At 44.9% G+C, this 17,624-nt stretch overlaps 1 protein-coding gene across 1 annotated transcript in view; it reads left to right on the top strand.

Annotated features, from left to right (window-relative positions):
- The first annotated feature begins 225 nt into the window (after positions 1-225).
- The window catches only part of RAB38 (RAB38, member RAS oncogene family), a 43,487-nt gene continuing 26,088 nt past the window's right edge, over positions 226-17,624 (top strand). The window contains exon 1 of the mRNA XM_074981416.1: positions 226-430. Coding sequence (XP_074837517.1) covers positions 226-430 — 205 coding nt within the window. The remainder of the gene's footprint in view (positions 431-17,624) is intronic.

The following is a 17,624-nucleotide window of genomic DNA, read 5'->3' as shown; positions in this document are numbered from 1 at the left end:
CTTTGTTAGGAGACTTTCCCTGCTTGATTTGCTCTCATGTTTCTTTCATCCTTCAGTTGGACTGGCTGCTGGGTCTGGGCGTTGCTGCTTCTGGGCTAGGGGAGGGAGCCTCCACCTCCCCTCATTTATTCCCTGCCTGGTTCTTCACTTTCTCTCTCCTCCTCAGCCTGTCAGGATCCCACCAGCAGAGCATGCAGTCAGGCAGCAGCTGCAGCAGCAGGGAAAATGCAGAAGCCTAGTCAGAAAGAGCATCTCTACAAGCTACTGGTGATCGGTGATCTGGGTGTGGGCAAAACCAGCATCATCAAGCGCTATGTCCACCAGAACTTCTCCCCCCACTACCGAGCCACCATTGGGGTGGACTTTGCCTTGAAGGTGCTCAACTGGGATGCCGAGACGGTGGTACGGCTGCAGCTCTGGGATATTGCTGGTTAGTACAGAGTGGAAGGGAAGTGATAGAGGGAGGGATCCAATGCCCTTGCCACAAATCTGTCTGTCTAGCTGGGCACAAAGTCCTCGTCCAAATCAGCATCAGGCCATGGACTGGGAACTACTGATGCTTTAAAAACAATGGGGGAGACTCTGGAGTGAAGATCTTGGGTTCAATCAGAATGTCAGTGTCCCCCCAAGGTGGGGTTGGGGAAGCCCGGACACCTGCCCTCCCCTTGGGGTTTCTGTGCCAGGCAGTTCTATCTAGTCTCACTTATCTTCTTCCCCACACAGGTACATGCACAGTGAAAATTTTATCCCTTCTGCTTACATTCTGACTTCTGACATGCATTTTGGCTTTATTGACTTACTCTAGAATTACAGGTATTATGGTCAGCGTCTCTCATCCCTTTTACAGTTTTTTACCACTCATTCAAATTGTTGCCTCCCACACCTTGCCTGACCACCTTAAAAGGTTTTGGTTATTGTGGTGGGACTGGGAGAAATGGCTTCCTCATTGTGCATTTTCTTAAGATAAAAAGACTCATCAGGATTGTTAATGTGATTTGTGTAGTTATTAACCAAGAAGATTCATGGTGGGTTATTTTACCAAACTTCTTCAATTTTCTTTTTAGTTTTTTGAGTGGGTGGGTGTACGTAACGAAATAGTGTTATTCTTGCCATTTATTTAAAATCAGTCACCATTTCTATTTGATATACCTCAAGTGTTAATAACTGATTTACTAGTATTTCCTAAACATTTTACAATAATATAACACAAATTGTGGTAAATTAGTCTGCATCACAAGAAACAGTATAAAAAGAAACAAGTTTGCTATCCTGCTTTCTTTATTTCCATTTTTAAAGCAAAATAATTGCACATCATTGCAACAGATATTTTGGGAATTTTTTTCATTGTCCTATATCATGCTTCTAATTAAAGCTGCAAGTTTTCGTTTTCACAGTCTCTTTTCATAATCATTAATTATGTTTCAGTGTGCAAAATGTAAATATGTCTCAGCAGCATATTTATCAGGGTGTCAGTACCAATTTTTCATTTAGTCTACATAATAGAGGAATCTTAACTATTATTATAACAAGAGTGTTTTATACCCCTGTAACACAAAGGAAGGCCTTTTTTATTCAAATGAACTAAGCAGTTACCTTTACAATAAAGAATTGCAGAGAATTTTTTTTCCCCTCTACTTACATTCTGACGTATGACCTATATTTTGGGTTTATTGACTTACTCTGGATATACACATACTAAGGCGAGTGAAAAAAAGAATTCTTAGCATTCCTTTTGAATAAGGGAATTTTATATATTTGTGTACTTGGTATAGACAGGGGAGCTAGGTCGTAGCTAAGCTCTAAAGTTGGCAGAGTACTATCAAAACTTATGCTACTAGCATCATAGAAGATTGTCAATGTACAAATGCACAACCCAAAATGGTTATTTAAATCTATACAATCCTTTGCTTTTCTGATGCTAAATTTGCAAGTATACAATTTTCCTTTTCTTTTCAATGGTGAGGTAGGACATGGATTTTAGTTGCTTGCCACAGCCTAGTTATAATTATATTAAAAGGTCAACTTCTGTAAGAGACTGAATAGTCCATAGTAGGCAATCTGAATGCATGATATTATAGCTAAACCCTTCACAACAGAGGCGGCATCACTAATGAGACATGTACTCACCATTTTTAAAAACTTCTCTTGCACGCCTCACTCCACAGTCTGTATTAAACTGCTGATCATGTGCTGTTGGATCATATGATGTCAGTCAGGCAGCAAAAGGTTTGAAAGCAATTACCCCAAGCAGTAGTATTAAATGACTAGCTCCATCTCCGAGTGATCACACATGATGGAGAGAATTACAGTAATGTACTTGTGTGCATTGATCAAGTGACTTCCTCAGCTTTAAGTTGATTGCTAAAACTCCAGGAATCTCACCGAAGGTCAGTAGAGTGCTCAGTAGCAAACAGAAATTCCTATCTGACTTGCAGTGTCCGGAATCTAGGGAGTCTTAGTTGTTGAGTGATGTAAAATAGAAAATAACTTAGGCAAATGACACGGAAATTCAAATCAGCAGGATTCTGGTGGTAGAACCACAAGGAATAAGACAACAGGCTGGTGCAAAATGCATGTTGCTTGAAAATCAGAGGGAAATAAATTTGATTGGGGACAGGCAGTGAACAGAAGTGGTGTTTTGTTTTGTTTCTTTTATTCTGACTGTAGAGAGCCATAGCCAGCAAAATACAAATATCTAATGTATCAGAGGGACATGTGGCCTTCTACAGCTGCTTTGGGTCATCTCATTTGGAAAATATCTTTGTAAGGTAATGCTTAGATCTGCAGACAAAGCAGTGCCCTTCTGTGTGGCAGCAGGTGTCTGGGCCGACAGCTACCATCGGCCCCAGAGCAAGGGGGGGGGTGTGCTGGGGGCAGCTTATGCCCCCAGAAGTGGCACAGCATCAGGCAGAGGGAGTGGGATTGAGGCCAGACAGACCTTAGTCCTGCCCAGAGTGTGGTGCACCTTGCCTGCCAGCCTTCAGATCTGCGTGGAGTGGCACTCTACTGGCAATTCAAAGGTGTCCAGGGCTCTGGAAGGGTGCCCATCTGTCCCCTATTAGGCGGGGACGGTCCCGTATTTGGGATGCCAAAAAAGGTGTCCCAACTTATTATTTAAAAGTGACTAATTGTCCCATATTTGGGCCCTCCCATGGTGATCTTTTCTCCTACTGGCAGGAGTCACTTCCCTGAGCCTCAGGGAAGTGGGGAGAGGGTGAGTGGCTGCCACATCCCTGCCACTTCCTCGGGTTCCTGGGACAGGTTGGCGGATGCTCCTTCCCCGGGCTCAGGGCGGGGGTGGGGAGGGGAGAGGCTGCTGCTGCTTCCCTGGGCTCCTGGGGAAGGACGGTGGATGCCATTTCCCCAGGCTCAGGGGGGCCGGCAGCTGCTGCTTCCCTGAGCTCCCAGGGCAGGCCAGTAGCTTTTGCTTTCCCAGGGCTCCCTGGGGTTTGGTGGAGCCAGGAGGAGCCACCCTCCCACCCCCCGCATATTTCCCTGTCCAGTATTTGGGGCAGGGAGATATGATCCCCCTAGGCTCTGGCTGCCACTGCTGCCTAAGTAACAACTGATGAAAGTTCTGGCACCCTTTGAATGTTGGGGCCCCTGTGCAATTGCCCCTTTTGCCCCCTCTGTCATCAGGCCTGGCAGCAGGTGGACACCGCCCCTCTTGGGGTTGCTAGTCCCCTGACTGCACCCCTTCCTCCCAAGGCTGGTGCCTTTCAATCCCCAGAGCCCTGAGACTACCCCTGCCTGCCTTAGATGTAAGAGCCCCAACCTCAGCCTTAGCGCCAGCCTGATCCCCAGGCCTGCCCAAGCAGCTGCTGGCTGTCAGCCAGCAAAGCTCTGCGCTCCAGGCGGCTGGCCAGAGCTGAGTCCCTGCCACTTCTGGGAAAAATAAAAGGTGGTGGGGGAGGAGGTGACAAGGCTGAGCCTCCCCAGGCCTATGGTACATACCATCCATACCTAAAAAAAGCTATGTACGGATTTGGCTTTGTATTAGGGCAACATTAAAAGCAGAATATCCTGCACATCTATCAATCTGAATTCTTCTCTGTCTCCCCTTTTCACTGGTCACTGAACATACCACCACACATATTGCTTACGTGCATGAGCCAACCCACTGTCCATTTCAGCTCAGCTAAACGGGAGTAAATTGCAAGGCTGAACCATAATTTGTTCAGCAGTAAACTTAGCAGGGCTGAGATTCTGAGCAGTGCTGAGCATTGGAAATTGCTGTGACAGCTCCACAGGAGATTGGGGCCCAGACTGCATTATCTCTAGAAGGAGTATATACTTTCCAGTGAAGTGTTTGCACACAGCATAGCTCATCGAGGTTTAACTGGAAAAGACAAAATTAGCTCATGCAGGGCCATTCCCTGCCGCTGCAGGATTCTCCCTTAGAGTATACTTTTTTAGAACTCTTCCTATAGTGGAAAAAAGGCATAATGAGATCTGCTGACTGGAAGCTGAAACTGGATGAAATGTACACTAGAAATGAAGTGCAAACTTCAAACAGGGAAGGTAATTAACTATTAGATCAATGTAACAAGGAATCTTGAATTAGATCAATTTAACAAGGAATCTCCATCACTTGATGTCTTTAAGACTGGATGTCTCTAAAAAATATGCTGTAGTGAAGTTATGGACTTGAAACAGGAATTACAGCATGAAATTGTAAAGCCTGTTTTCTACAGGAGCTTGGACAAAGTGATTATTTTGGCCTTTTGAAAAATCTACGAATATAGTTCTTAATGGGCAAGTTCCAAAAATATCAAGCAGCTGTGCTTCCAGACATGCATGTGGAGGGTATTCCACAAAGCAATGCTTCAGGAAGATTTTCCTAATACAAACCTATGGTTTCCTTATCTTAACTTGATCCTTTTACTGCTAGCCACCTTTCAGACTATACCCCATCATAAATACTCCTGCAAATTGGCCTTCACGCTCTTCAAATATTTGTAATCTGTTAGCCAATCCTCCTTTAGTTATCGATTAACCAAGATATAGATAATTAGCTCTCTTAATATTTCAGTCCTCCCCCATCCCCTTATCTTTCTGTTATTCTTTTCTGAGACCCTCCAATTTGTCAGTACAATTTGGAAGGTGGTACTTAAACCTTAGACTGAAAATATGAGACAAGAGTTTGATCCAGAGCCTTGGAGCCTGGCATTATTATCTACTTGGCCGGCAGTGGTGTGACTGGTAAATACAGTCCAGGACTGTTCTGAAGAAACCATGTGTCACACTGAACACGTGTGTCTAATTTGCAGTTCACTCTCACTCCATAGGCCTCTTACAGAATTATTGCTTCCATGTTTCCCTGTCCCCCTGAGCACATGCACTTCAGATTATTTCTTTCTCTGAGATATTGGCTCTCATTTTCTTAGTTTAGATTGCCACCCATTACGTTTTGCCTATGCCCCTCATACGCAAGACAGCAGTACTGCACTGCAAACCATTTTGTTTCCCATCACCCAGATACTATTTGAATATTTAAAAAGCTGTAATGTGTATAACAGCACTAGGCTTGTATCACCGGCAGACAAGCCTTTCCTTATCTCTGAACACAGTACGTCTTAGTAGATAATGCCTTTGGTGGGCTGCCACACATTTTGGGTCATTTGCACAAAGAAGATAGTCATGGTGATTTCTCACCTAAACACCCTTGAAATTGCAGCTCTGCAGTCGTAAATAAGAAGTCCAGGAGTCTTTGAAAGTGGTGCCTCTCCTTTCCCTCCAGTATTGCACAGATAATGTCAGTGATCTGTCATCACCTTTGGGCTGGGCCAGAACATTATACTTACAGCGTGCTTTCCAAGCTTCCAAGCCCAAGGTGATGGCAGATACTAAAGTGACTGAATGCTTGTGTGGGGTCCAACCTATCCCTATTGAAGCCTGTGGCAAAATTCACCTTGATTAAAATGATGCAGAGTCTGCCCCATAACCAGAAAAAAAGGCCTTTCTGAGTCCAAAGATGGGAAAAAGCCCCAGAAAAAAGCCACTCACCGGTGAAGAAAAAAGCCACCCACCGGTGACCAGAGATGTCAGAGCTCCCTGGAAAAAGAAAGCTCTTGGGCCTGTCTAGTCTCCCAGCAAAGGTTGGAGGCTATGTAAACCACAGGGATGGAGGACTACATTTAACAGGATGACTATCTGTCCCACATTGGGAGGGATGGTCCCGTACATCCGACTTATTTTTAAAAAGGGATGAATTGTCCCGTATTTGGGCCATCCCCCGCAACCTTTTCCGCCAGCAGCTGTGCAGATACAGCTGCTGGCAGAAGTCACTTCCCCAAGCCTCGGGGAAGTGGTGGAGAAGGAGGGAGGAGGGGTGGCTGCTGCTTCCCTGGGGCTCTGGGAAAGAGCCAGCAGCTGCCACTTTCCCAAGGCTCCTGTGGAGCGCCAGTGGCTGCTGCCTCCTTGCCAGTTCCCAGGGTCTTGGTGGAGCTGGGAGGAGACACCCCTTCTCCCCATATCTCCCTGCCCCATATCTGGGACTGAGAGATATGGTCGCCCTAACATTTAATCTCCTGTAGCGCTCAGTGGGCAGGCAGATGAACCTGGGCCTGGTTTTGAAGTCGATTTTTGTTTTCATTTTTACCTGAAAGTGGAGGTAGAAGAAGCTGTCCTGCCCCCTCCCACTCAGTCACCAGAAAATATGGACAAAAAGGGAGTTTGGGCTCAACTATTTTAAAGCTGTATGGAATCCTTATATCATGCTAGAGTCCCTGGTAGGGCTCAACCATTTTATTTTCAAGGGGAGAAGTGTTATCAGATCAGTGGGACTCTTTTTGCCTCTCACAAAGTGACTGCAGCTGAGTTGTCTGAGCAATGAAAACTTGATAAATCCAGTCAGCGGCCTTTTACAAGTCACTCTCTTGCCCACTGACTTTCCATTGACTTGTTCATTAGGAAAGGCCCAGTTCCCAAATTTGTAAAGGGGCTTTCAGAAAATTGGCCACTGTTATAGCCTATCCAATTCCTGAACACAGAGAGCTCACAAGAAATTTGAAGCGGTAACACCCAGTTCCTATATACTATAACTGCATTTCCCCCCTTCTTGCCCCAAATATATTACAGTAAGAGGTATACATGTCTCAGGCTGAATGAATGTCTAGGACCTAGCCTTGAGACTTCTCAGGGAAGTGTTTTCAGAATTTACATGAACCAAACGACATGTTGCTCTGTAATCTTGTTTTTAGAAATGGCTGGACCATTTTTGCTGAAACTTGCCAAAAATTCAGCCTGATGTAGACACCTTGTATGAGGAGTTTCAGCCCATACTATTAAAATTTGGCAAAGTCATAGACATCTGAAAACTGGGTCTTAGAATGGAAGCTGTTGGGAAACTTCAGCTGTAGGCATCACTATTAGCTCTGCCTATAAAGTATTTCCACTTTTTTTAATTATACAAATAAATGTTGACCTCCCTCCACTGGCTTTCAGATGTGGTCCTGGAGAGGTATTTGGTCTTGGGAAGAGATCTGAAGACGGGGGTAATAGTATTATGACTCAAATAAAGAAGTCCATTTCATGTGAAAGAGCTTTATGGGAGGAGTGGATGAATGGGTCCTCAAGGCTGCCGTTGTTGATGGAGCAGAGAGGGTCATAGGGTGATACTGTTACAGGTAAGAGCAGACAAATAGGGAGGGAAAGAAGTATGACAAGTCCTGAAGATGACGACAAAACTTTACGCTTGATATGAAGGAAGCTAGAAAGTAGAAGGTTGCCATAATCAACCTGGAGGCTAATGGCCTGAATGAGCTGTGTGGGATAAAGGAAGTGCTATGGACAGAGAAGCAGTGGTGTTCGTAGATGGCTTGCTTTTGTGGGAGGAGACAGCAGGAGAAATTGAATGAGTCCCAGATCACAGGCCTGGTTGAGAGGCAGGATAGTGGCACCGATGACTGAGTTGGAGTGAGTGGATGTGGCTATGGAGGAAAGATCAGCTCAGCTGTGACCTGGCTTTTAACTTTCCACAATCTTTTATCTATGGAGATTCTTGGAACAGGTGTTTACCCTGAGTACAAAGATGAGCCAAAACCTGTCTCTTGCAAGGCAATCTGCACACTGTGCTGTGACAGATTCCTTGCAAAACTGCACAACACAGGGGACGTGCATATCGCAGACTAGAACACTGGTGAACACTCACTCCAACTAGTGACTACTTCTGGGTTTTAATGCACAGCACTGTGAGTTGGGGTGCACAGTCTAGGGCTATGTAATATAGGAAACAGAGAGACAAACATCTCTGGAGACAGATAAGTTATTCAGGTCATGGGATCCCTGTTTGGCAGCCCCCAGGAGTTACAGCCGAGTGATCCCTGGTCATTTGAAGCATATACCACTCTCACCAAGATCCTTTGTCATTTTTACTACCTGCAACGGACACACTCACCCCTAGACATCCTTAGCATTCTAATATATGAGCACATTCTACTTCCACATTGCATCATTGGTGTGAAGGGCCACTTTAGTGCCATCCTTCATGGACCCACTGAGCAGGTCTAAACTGCACCTGGGAGTGAACTTCTCCTTTTACATTTATCCTCTAGGCCCTGTTACTAATATATGTGATGCAGCTTCAGGCCTGTGAAGGGGGTGGTGGTGACAAGGGTGAGAAAACACCCCCACCCAGACATGGGAAGCTGTATAAGAGGCAGTGGGAGGCAATGCTTCTCCTGGTCTTAGTGGTCAATCACTCCACTCTTCCTATCCTTATTCTGACCAGTCTGAAGGCTCCCACAACGGGCTTTCACAGCTCACAGAGTTATGGTTCTTCCCCTGAAAGTGGCTGTGTTAACTTAAAAGAGAAAAGCCTTCCAGCTTGTCAGACTCACTATTACGTTGTTATTAGCATAACATAAAACCTGATAAAGAGACATTAAGTGGAAATTAAGGCATTTAAGAGGCATGTGCCACCTGTGAATTTACTGACAAAAATAGTTGCGCATTAGTGTGTCTACAGGACCCTAGGTTAAAATTTGCTTTAAATATTTCATTCGTTTGTGGCTGAAGCGTATAAAATCACATTTATAAAAACCCTTTCATAGCCATTTAGATGAACAATCTGAGCATTCAGCTTTAGCCTTAAATGCTTGGATATCCAGACTCTTTTTAAAAATAATTTTCTCAAAAGAGCACTCTGGTCTAAAATCAGTGGCCAGGTAACATAACCTGGCCCCAAGGTAATTTCCCACCCACCTCTCTGCACACTCTGTACCCTAACTCTCACCACCAGCCCCCTGCCCTGCCTCCTGTATGCCCCCTGCCCAACAGCTTGCCCTGAGTCCCTCATGAACCCTGATGCCTTGCTCTGGGCCCCTCACACCTCCCAACCCTTATTCCTGAACCCTGACACCCCAGCACCCTACCCTAACTCCTGCAACCCCATACATTGCAACCCCCTGCCCTGAGCCCCTCATGCACCCCAGCCTTAACTCTTGCACCCACACATCCCCAGCCCACTACCCTCAGCCTCCCACACTCCATCCCATAGGTTTTTGGAGTATTTCTAATTGACCTGTAGATTTGTTTAGTATCTTATAGCTGAGCTATGTATGGACAATGTACATTTTGGTGCATTCACTATCCTGAGTTGTTAGAAAGGATGATAACACATGTACTCCAAGAGCAGTGTTCATTTTCTTTTTATTTGATTTCATATTTCATATTAAATATATTTCACTAACATTGCTCCTGGTTAATTATCCCTTATTTTAATATATTTTTTCCACGCCTACGGACTGTTTACAGCATATATTTATATCTAGGTTTTTGTTTGTACTGGTGGTGCACATCCACACACTACCTCAGTACAGGTGTTGCACAGAAAAAAATTAGCCCACACAAAAGCAAATTTAACCCATCCAAGGATGGAAGTTCTTAGAGGGAATACTGCTCCCCTTCCCTGCACGACATTAGGAGAGCCCTGGTGCATGTGTGGGGCTGGGGGCAGCTAGAAAAGCCCCAGCTACACAGCAGCCAGGACCTGGCTGGTGGGGCAGGTGTGGGGGGACAGGGGTAGGGCATCAAGGGTCCCCATGCACACAGGCTTGGCCATCAGCATCAGGGATGCTGAGGGAGAGGGGCAGGGCCAGGCTGGCTGGAGGGAGATGGAGGTGCAGATACAGCTGGAGAGCTGGGGGATGGGAAAGAAGGGGAAGGACAGGGCCCACTGTGGTGGGGAGTAGTCCAGATTTACAAAAAAAGCACCCCCAAAAAATTCCTGTCTATGGAGCTGAGAGGGAGAGGGAAAGTGAGGTAGTTTGAGCCTCAGTTTCATCAGTAGGTGGCCAACAGTCAGTTTAATTTCATTCCTACATCAACACCACCAACAAAATTGGGTGTTGTGGTTGCCCTGCCTTCCAAGGGCACTTGTTATAGGGGCCTGAAGGAAGGTTAGCTATCTGAAACTCAAACCATGAAACATAAGAATGCTGTTAGCTGGCTTCAGGGGAGTATCTGCTTTCCAATATTTGACTTCTTTGCTTCTCAGTGCTATTGAAAAGGGGGCTAATGACTTCTAAAGCACTGTGGCTGTCTCTACTCTTGCATTCCTCTTTCAAAAGAGGAATGCAAATGAGGGAAATCAAAAATGCAAATGGGTGCAGATTGACATATCTGGTGCTTCATTTGCATATTCTTATTTTGAAAGAGTTTCTTTTGAAAGAAGAAAAGCAGTGTAGATGCGGCTCTTTCGAAAGCAAACTCCATTTTCGAAAGAACGCAGCCTTGTTTGATTCCAGTTTTGATCTCAAAGGGGTCAGCTTGGAATCTGTTGTTGCTCAATAATATGACAGTCATATTGCCATGAAGCAGCCTCAAGATGCTAATGAATTTTTGGGCCAGCCAATCTTTGAGAGGATGGTCCACAGGCTGCTACAAATGACTGAACTGAATGCTTTGGCCAGGTTGATAAAAGTCATGCACAAAGCTTGGTTTTGTTCATGAGATTTTTCTTGAAGTTGCTGGGTGGTGAAGATCATGTCCACTGTTCCTCAGAATGGATGGAAGCCACACTGGGTTCTCAGTGAATTTCTTCTGAAAGTGGCACAGGTCGATTTGCAATGATTCGAGCTAAGATTTTCCCTGCCTTTGCCAGGAAGGAGATGCCATGACAGTTTCCACAGTCCAACTTGTCACTCTGCTTGAAGAGACTGACAATCAGTGTGTCTCTGAAATCTCACAGCATCTGCTCCCTATCCCATACCTTGAGAATCAGGAGGTGGAGTTGTTTGTAGAGCTCTTGCCCACCTTCTTTGAAGACTTTGATGGGGATTCCATCTAGTCTGGTTGCCTTGTTGCACTTCATCACTTTGAGGGCAGCTTGGGCTTGTCAGGAATTGTCACAAGATCATCCCTAGGTGGTTGCTGAGGGATTTGGTCAAGGAATTCTAAGATCGCAGTGGAGGGTCAGTTCAAGAGCTCATTATAGTGCTCCCTCCAGCAAGAAACAATGGCTTTATTGTCTATCAAGAGTTGGATACCATCCTTTGATCTCAGGGGATTGATTCCATGGTTTCTCAGTCCATAAACAGCTTTGGTATCATTGGAGAAACCTCTTGTATCATTGATATCTGCAAGATGCTGGAGTTCTCGTGCTTTCTCAGTCCAACACTGGTTTTTTAGATTAGGACTTTTACCTTGGCCTTGACATGTGCTTCTCTCTTTGTTGTGCAGTTGATGTCACTTTGCCAGGCCCTAAAGTCTTTCCTTTTGCTTCAATCAGGCATTCAATTTCCACATTGTTCTCATCAAACCAGGCCTGATGCTTCCTAGGCTGGTAGCCACTGGTTTCTCCACAAGCTTCAATTATGGCATTTTTCAATTGACAGAAGCCATCATCATTCATTAACAACTTTGTTGGACTGGTCAAGTGGTTCGTATATCCCATCAGCACCTCCCAAAACAGATTCTGTTTTGGGAGTTGGAGGAAGGACAGAGGAGTGTTGGGGGGCAGAGGAAGCAATATAAGGACATGCTAAAGGCACACATGAAAAAGTGCAGCATGGGTGTCAACACTTGGAGGAACCTTGCCCAAGACCGTCCCTAGTGGAGAACAGTAATCCATGAGGGGATGGTGAAATTGAAGAGGTCATACTTCAGTGCAGACAGGGAAAGGTGGAGAAGGACATAGTGTCAAAAACTGCCCTGTGCCCCTCCAGCAGATACCAACACCTGCTCTTTCTATGATAAGACCTGTAGCTCCAGAACCGGGCTAATCAGCCATCAACAGACTCACAAATAGGAGGGTAATATGAAGATGTCCTACTTGTTTCAGAGTGACTGCCAAGAGGAAGACGTGAGTGAAGGCTGTCTCATTTTGGTTATAGATACATAAATTGTGTGATCTGGAAAGACATGAACTGCTGTACCTTTGTACCAAACCAACAACTCTTCCTTAAATTTCTCATACTTCTGATGACAAGTTACATCCCTTCTGTGCAGCCCTATAAAGGGAGAAAGCAAAGATCCAGTGATAAGAAGGAGGTAATCCTGCTGTCTTGAGCAACTCTCCCACTTGCAGTAAAACTGGTTCTAATATTCAAGGCTGTGTTTGAGAGATTTCTGAGTCGATAATGGCTGATCTGTTTGCTACTACAGTCGCTGGTCTAACACCCTGCTTGTAAACCCAGATTCTGCTCCGTAGAGTCACAGTGAATGGGGCTGTATTCCATGAGTAACCCCGCAGATTGAGATTACTTAATTAGGCATACCAGCAGAATAAGGTAGTGGCAGTGTTTACACTAGCCCAAAACTTCGAAATGGCCATGTAAATGGCCATTTCGAAGATTAATCATGAATTGTTGAAATACATATTCAGCGCCTCGTTAGCAAGCGGTCAGTTGCAGCACTTCAAAATTGCCGCAGCTCGCTGCCGCGCTGCTCATCCAGACAGGAGTCCTTTTTGAAAGGACCCCAGGAACTTTGAAATCCCCTTATTCCTATCAGCAGATAGGATTTTGAAGTTCCTGGGGTCCTTTTGAAAAGGATCTTTGTCTGAACGAGCCGCACGGCAGCAAGCTGCATCAATTTTGAAGTGCCGTGGCAGCCCACAAGGTAATGAGGCGTTGAGTATGTATTTCAGCACTTCATTAGTAATCTTCAAAATGGCCACTTGCATGACCATTTCGAAGTTTTGAGCTAGTGTAGACATAGCCAGTAAGTGGTATACATCACTGTTCTTGGGTAAAGGAATTTGGCTGGCATGCTAACTATAAAAGTAATATACAAACATTAACTCTAGGGATCACTTTTCCTTAATGTGGACCATATCTTAAAACACACATATTGTTTGTGGAGAACCTCCTTCCCCATTCACAATTATACAACTTCCTTACAGTGTCTGGATGCTTAACTACCTTTGAGAATCTGGACCTTGATTACAAGGCTCAGCTGTTGGCTCCACTTTCTGCACCTTTTCTATTTCTTCTCTTCCTCATGTGGTGCAGTTGATAATGTGATCTCTGCTTTGTGAATCATTGCTTTAAGAGGCATCCAAGCACTTCTTTGTAATGAAGAACTTGGAGATCTGTAAAGCAGCTAGAAGCAGGAGGCAGGGTCAGCACCTCAGCACTTGCCAACTCTTCAAGGACCACAAGTGGCCAATCAAGCACACTTTGAGAGCCTCCACATGAATTAGTTGTTTGGATTATTAGTGACTTTGATTAAGTGAGCCCTGGATCCCAACCTATGAAGTGTACAGAGAGGTGAATAGGGTTTTACCAGGACCCCTTGGGTCAGATATCTGAAGCACAGCTCACTGAACCGTGACATGTGAGGTCTCTTCCAAAGGTGCACAGTCAAATGTATGTACAGATAATATTTAAGGAGTTATGTATCTATACTAAAAATTTTGCTTTTAAGGTCTTGGCAGCTCACCGGGAGCTAACAGAACTTGGAGATGTTCTTTTCAGTCAGCAGGGAATTGCCACTGATCTCCCTGTCTGCACACTTGGGTTTTGTGTGCCTCATGCTGCATGACTGCTTACATATTAAGCCAGGTTCAAACCAAGAGACTACAAGGAAGGAAATCTACAGGATGAAACAAACTGCAGAGGGGGTATCCCGTTTATGAATAAAGACAGAAGATTGTCAGGGTATATCGTGGCCTGCAAAGAGACATATTGGATCTTTCATATAAGAGGCAACCTGAGAACATACATGTCTGAGGAAAGAAGGGTCACAGCCTGTCTGGCTGCCAAGCACTGCAGGAATTTGGAGTGAGCAACACTTTATTAGATATGAGTGTATCTTATTAATGAAGCTTAGGCTCCAGGATGTTTGTTATTTTATTTTGTATGTAGCCATTTATCTTCAATATTTTTACTCTATGTTTGTTTGTGACTGGAATGTCCATGCTTGTTAAATAAACTGGATTACATTATTTCACCATAAGCATATCAAAGCTCTGTGTGTTAAGTGGAGCAGTGATCTGAGCTGGAAGGGGTGAGCAGGGGTGTACTGTTTCTTTGAAAGAAGTGGGTTGAGTGTCTATGGCAGACATGTGCAAACATTTTAGCCTGAGGGCCACATCCCTGTTCAAAAATTGTTTGAAGGGCTGGGTAGAGAAGACTCTGCCTCTCCCAATAGCTGAATATAGTCTGGCTCTGGCCCTCTATCCAGCTCCTCACCCCCTGATCACACCCCTAGACTCCTCCTCTCCTATCCATCTGACTTTCTGCCAGGGATCCCAGCCCCCAACCAACGCCCATCCCTCTCCCCAAATCCATGCCCTCCCTAGGACATCCTGTCCCCAAATCCAGTCCCCACTCCCTGTCCCAACTAACTACAGACCATCCTTCCTCCCTGCCCCCAAACATGCCACCCACAGCACTGGGTTTGGTGGTGCTTCAGCTGCATCGCTTGGCTAGAGCGGCAGCTGCCTTGCTCAGAGCTGTTGGGAACCAGGATTTGGGACCTGAGGCTGTGGGGAGGAGAGACAGAAGGAGAGGGGCCAGGAGGGAGCTGAGGGCCCAGCCAAAAGGGTCTGGTGGGCTGTAGTTTGCCTCCCTCTGGTCTAGGGATTCAACACTCCAGAAAGAGAGTCTTGGAGTAATCGAGGGTTGAAATGTGGCACTTGCTAACCTGTAGAGTGACAGTGGGGAGTGAAAGGCTCATGTTACTTGTGGACAGCAGAATTAGAGCACCGACAGATTCAGCTTCTTCATACTCAGGGAAAAAGTAGCCAGGTGTCTCACAACCCTGGGCAACCCCAGGAAGCTTCAGAGAGACAAACAACTTTATGCAGCAGCTGCATTATGCAGAGATAAATTTTAATGGATTAACTACAATAAAGTCTTCAAATGTAGCCCCTAACATCTGTGATGTTAATCCAACAAAATTTTTGAAATACACACAGCAACTGGACTGAATAATGAGGCCATTAGTTACACTATCTCATCAGGAATAGAGTAGATTTTGTGCCAATTTACCAGTCATTAGTGTTACACTTGTCAGTTCATGGGTATAGTAACTTGATGCAATTATGGTGCAATACTTTACAGTGTACAGAATATTTAACTCATGGCTTCCTTCGAAAATAGTGGAGTTTAGTGAAAGTGGCTTATCCTGTATAAAGCTGTTTGAACACAGTTCTTGTCCTTTAGTTCATGGGCTTGTCATCACATAGGTTTCAAAGGAATAGTGCAATTGTATGAAAGATGAAGGACAGCCTTTATTCTAAAAGGGATAAAATGCAATGTTGCTCTTTCTATGACACTAAAATGCACATTACCTCACTTGTTCTTGCCATCAGGGACTTGTCTGCTCGGAAAAGGACTTTGGTTAGTGATTGCAGAGCAGCTGCTTCAAAAAGACTCCAAAGGGTTATTGTGCATAGACTTGTGGTCTAAGTTATTCCAAATACAAGTCCAGCCCAGATTGCTTTGTTATGTTGTTTCCGAAAAAGACAAAAAGGTAAAGACAGACTAGATTAGTCTGAACAAAAATGTCTGCTGAGTCCACCAAGGACTGTGTTAAGACCATTGCCAATGAACAAGAGTGTGGAACTGGAAATCAATGGGCCAAAATCACTTATAATAAACTAAGTTTACTGGTAAACAAAATTAGGGCATGGATTATTCCACCTATTGTCCCTTTCTGGAGTCTTTAACAAAGAGATTTGGGGGTGGATCAAAATATGGAGGATGGGTGGGACCAAAACCAGTGAGCTCCAACATCAAGATTGCCACCAGCTTCCCCACCCTGCCCTCCCGGCAGCTCCTGGGGGTCCAGGATTTACCATGACAGTTTTGGGCTTTATTATCCTGATCAGACTGGGCTAGAGAGAGGGGCCTAAATGATACTGCCACCACCACCAGCTTTAGTTGATTCCTGATCACTAGGAATGTTAGCCAGGGCTTTTTTGCATCCACTCCCTCCTTCATGTGTCACTTTTCTTCCTCATTTTTCTTCTCTTTCCTAACTCTCTTTTTGTCTTTTGTTTAATAAGAGCCTGGCTCAACAGGCCAAGACTGAATCTTTTGTAAACTACAATGAGTCTATGATGAGACAGGCAGCTAAAAGCAATGGCCTAAGCAACCCACTGCTGGTATAAGTTGGGCAGATTTTGGAGTGTCTGACCAGACCATGAGTTGTGACTGGGTTTCTCCAGCAATCAGGGTGCAATTTAGAGTCAGCTTCAGATATGAGCTGCATTTTCTCTCTTTGAGTTTGTCTATAGTTACCAGGATAGATTCCCCTGAGGTCAATCTTCAGGGGTTCTATTTAGCACTCCTATTAGGGCCACACTTAAACAAAAGCTCAGGGTGCCACCATTAACCCCAGTACTCCTCACAGTTGTGATGAATAAGGGAAGTCAGCAGACGTGTTTCTCCCATCGAGCTCCCTTTGTGGGGATGATGCAGAAAATCAATGCATGGCACATCATCTCTAGCTACACAAATTCATGGAGCTGGAGTTGCATAACTTACATCAAGTTTGTCCCTTAGCGTAGACCTGGCCTTTGCTGCTTCTCTTTTGTGTGTTTTTGTCTTGCTGTGCATACAAGGAAATGGAAGAACAGATTCCAGAGGGATTCGCTACTGAAATGCTCACAAGCTTCTGCCTGGCTCCTGAGATTGTCCTTCTTTGGTGAGCCACTTTGGTATACCCAGACCATTATGCAAGTGAGGATGTTTGATCACCTCCACTGGATCATGCAAGGACCCCAGCCTGATACACGTGAAAACCTACTCTGTCACCTGTTCTGTCCTTTTCCTTTCTGTCCTCCAACTTCCTCATATTCTGTCTCTTGGTTTTTCTCCTAAGACCAACTATAATGCACAGCAACAGTGCGATGTGCAAGTCTGCCCAACTTGGGAAGGACCATTGAACTAAAGAAACCTGGTCAGGTCAGCCAAACCTGGGATGTTAGGCACATCTGGAGCAATAGAGTTTATGGCAGCTTATCTTCCATGACTGACCAGCCACCTTGTATGCTGCTATTGTCAACAAATGCCGTATTTTCCCACCTTCACTAGATTATCTCTTTTATCTCTCTCAGTTTTGTCAAAAGCAGAAAAAAATAACCACTATTCACATTGGTTATCTCAAAAATGAACATAACTAACTCTTTCTTCCTCACTAAGGATAGCTTGATAGAATAAGGGACTGTAACT

This window comes from Carettochelys insculpta, chromosome 1, assembly GCF_033958435.1.
Source record: "Carettochelys insculpta isolate YL-2023 chromosome 1, ASM3395843v1, whole genome shotgun sequence".
In the NCBI taxonomy this organism is placed as follows: domain Eukaryota; kingdom Metazoa; phylum Chordata; order Testudines; family Carettochelyidae; genus Carettochelys; species Carettochelys insculpta.
Note: the sequence above shows the minus strand (reverse complement) of the source record. Positions and strands in the feature narration are given on the sequence as shown.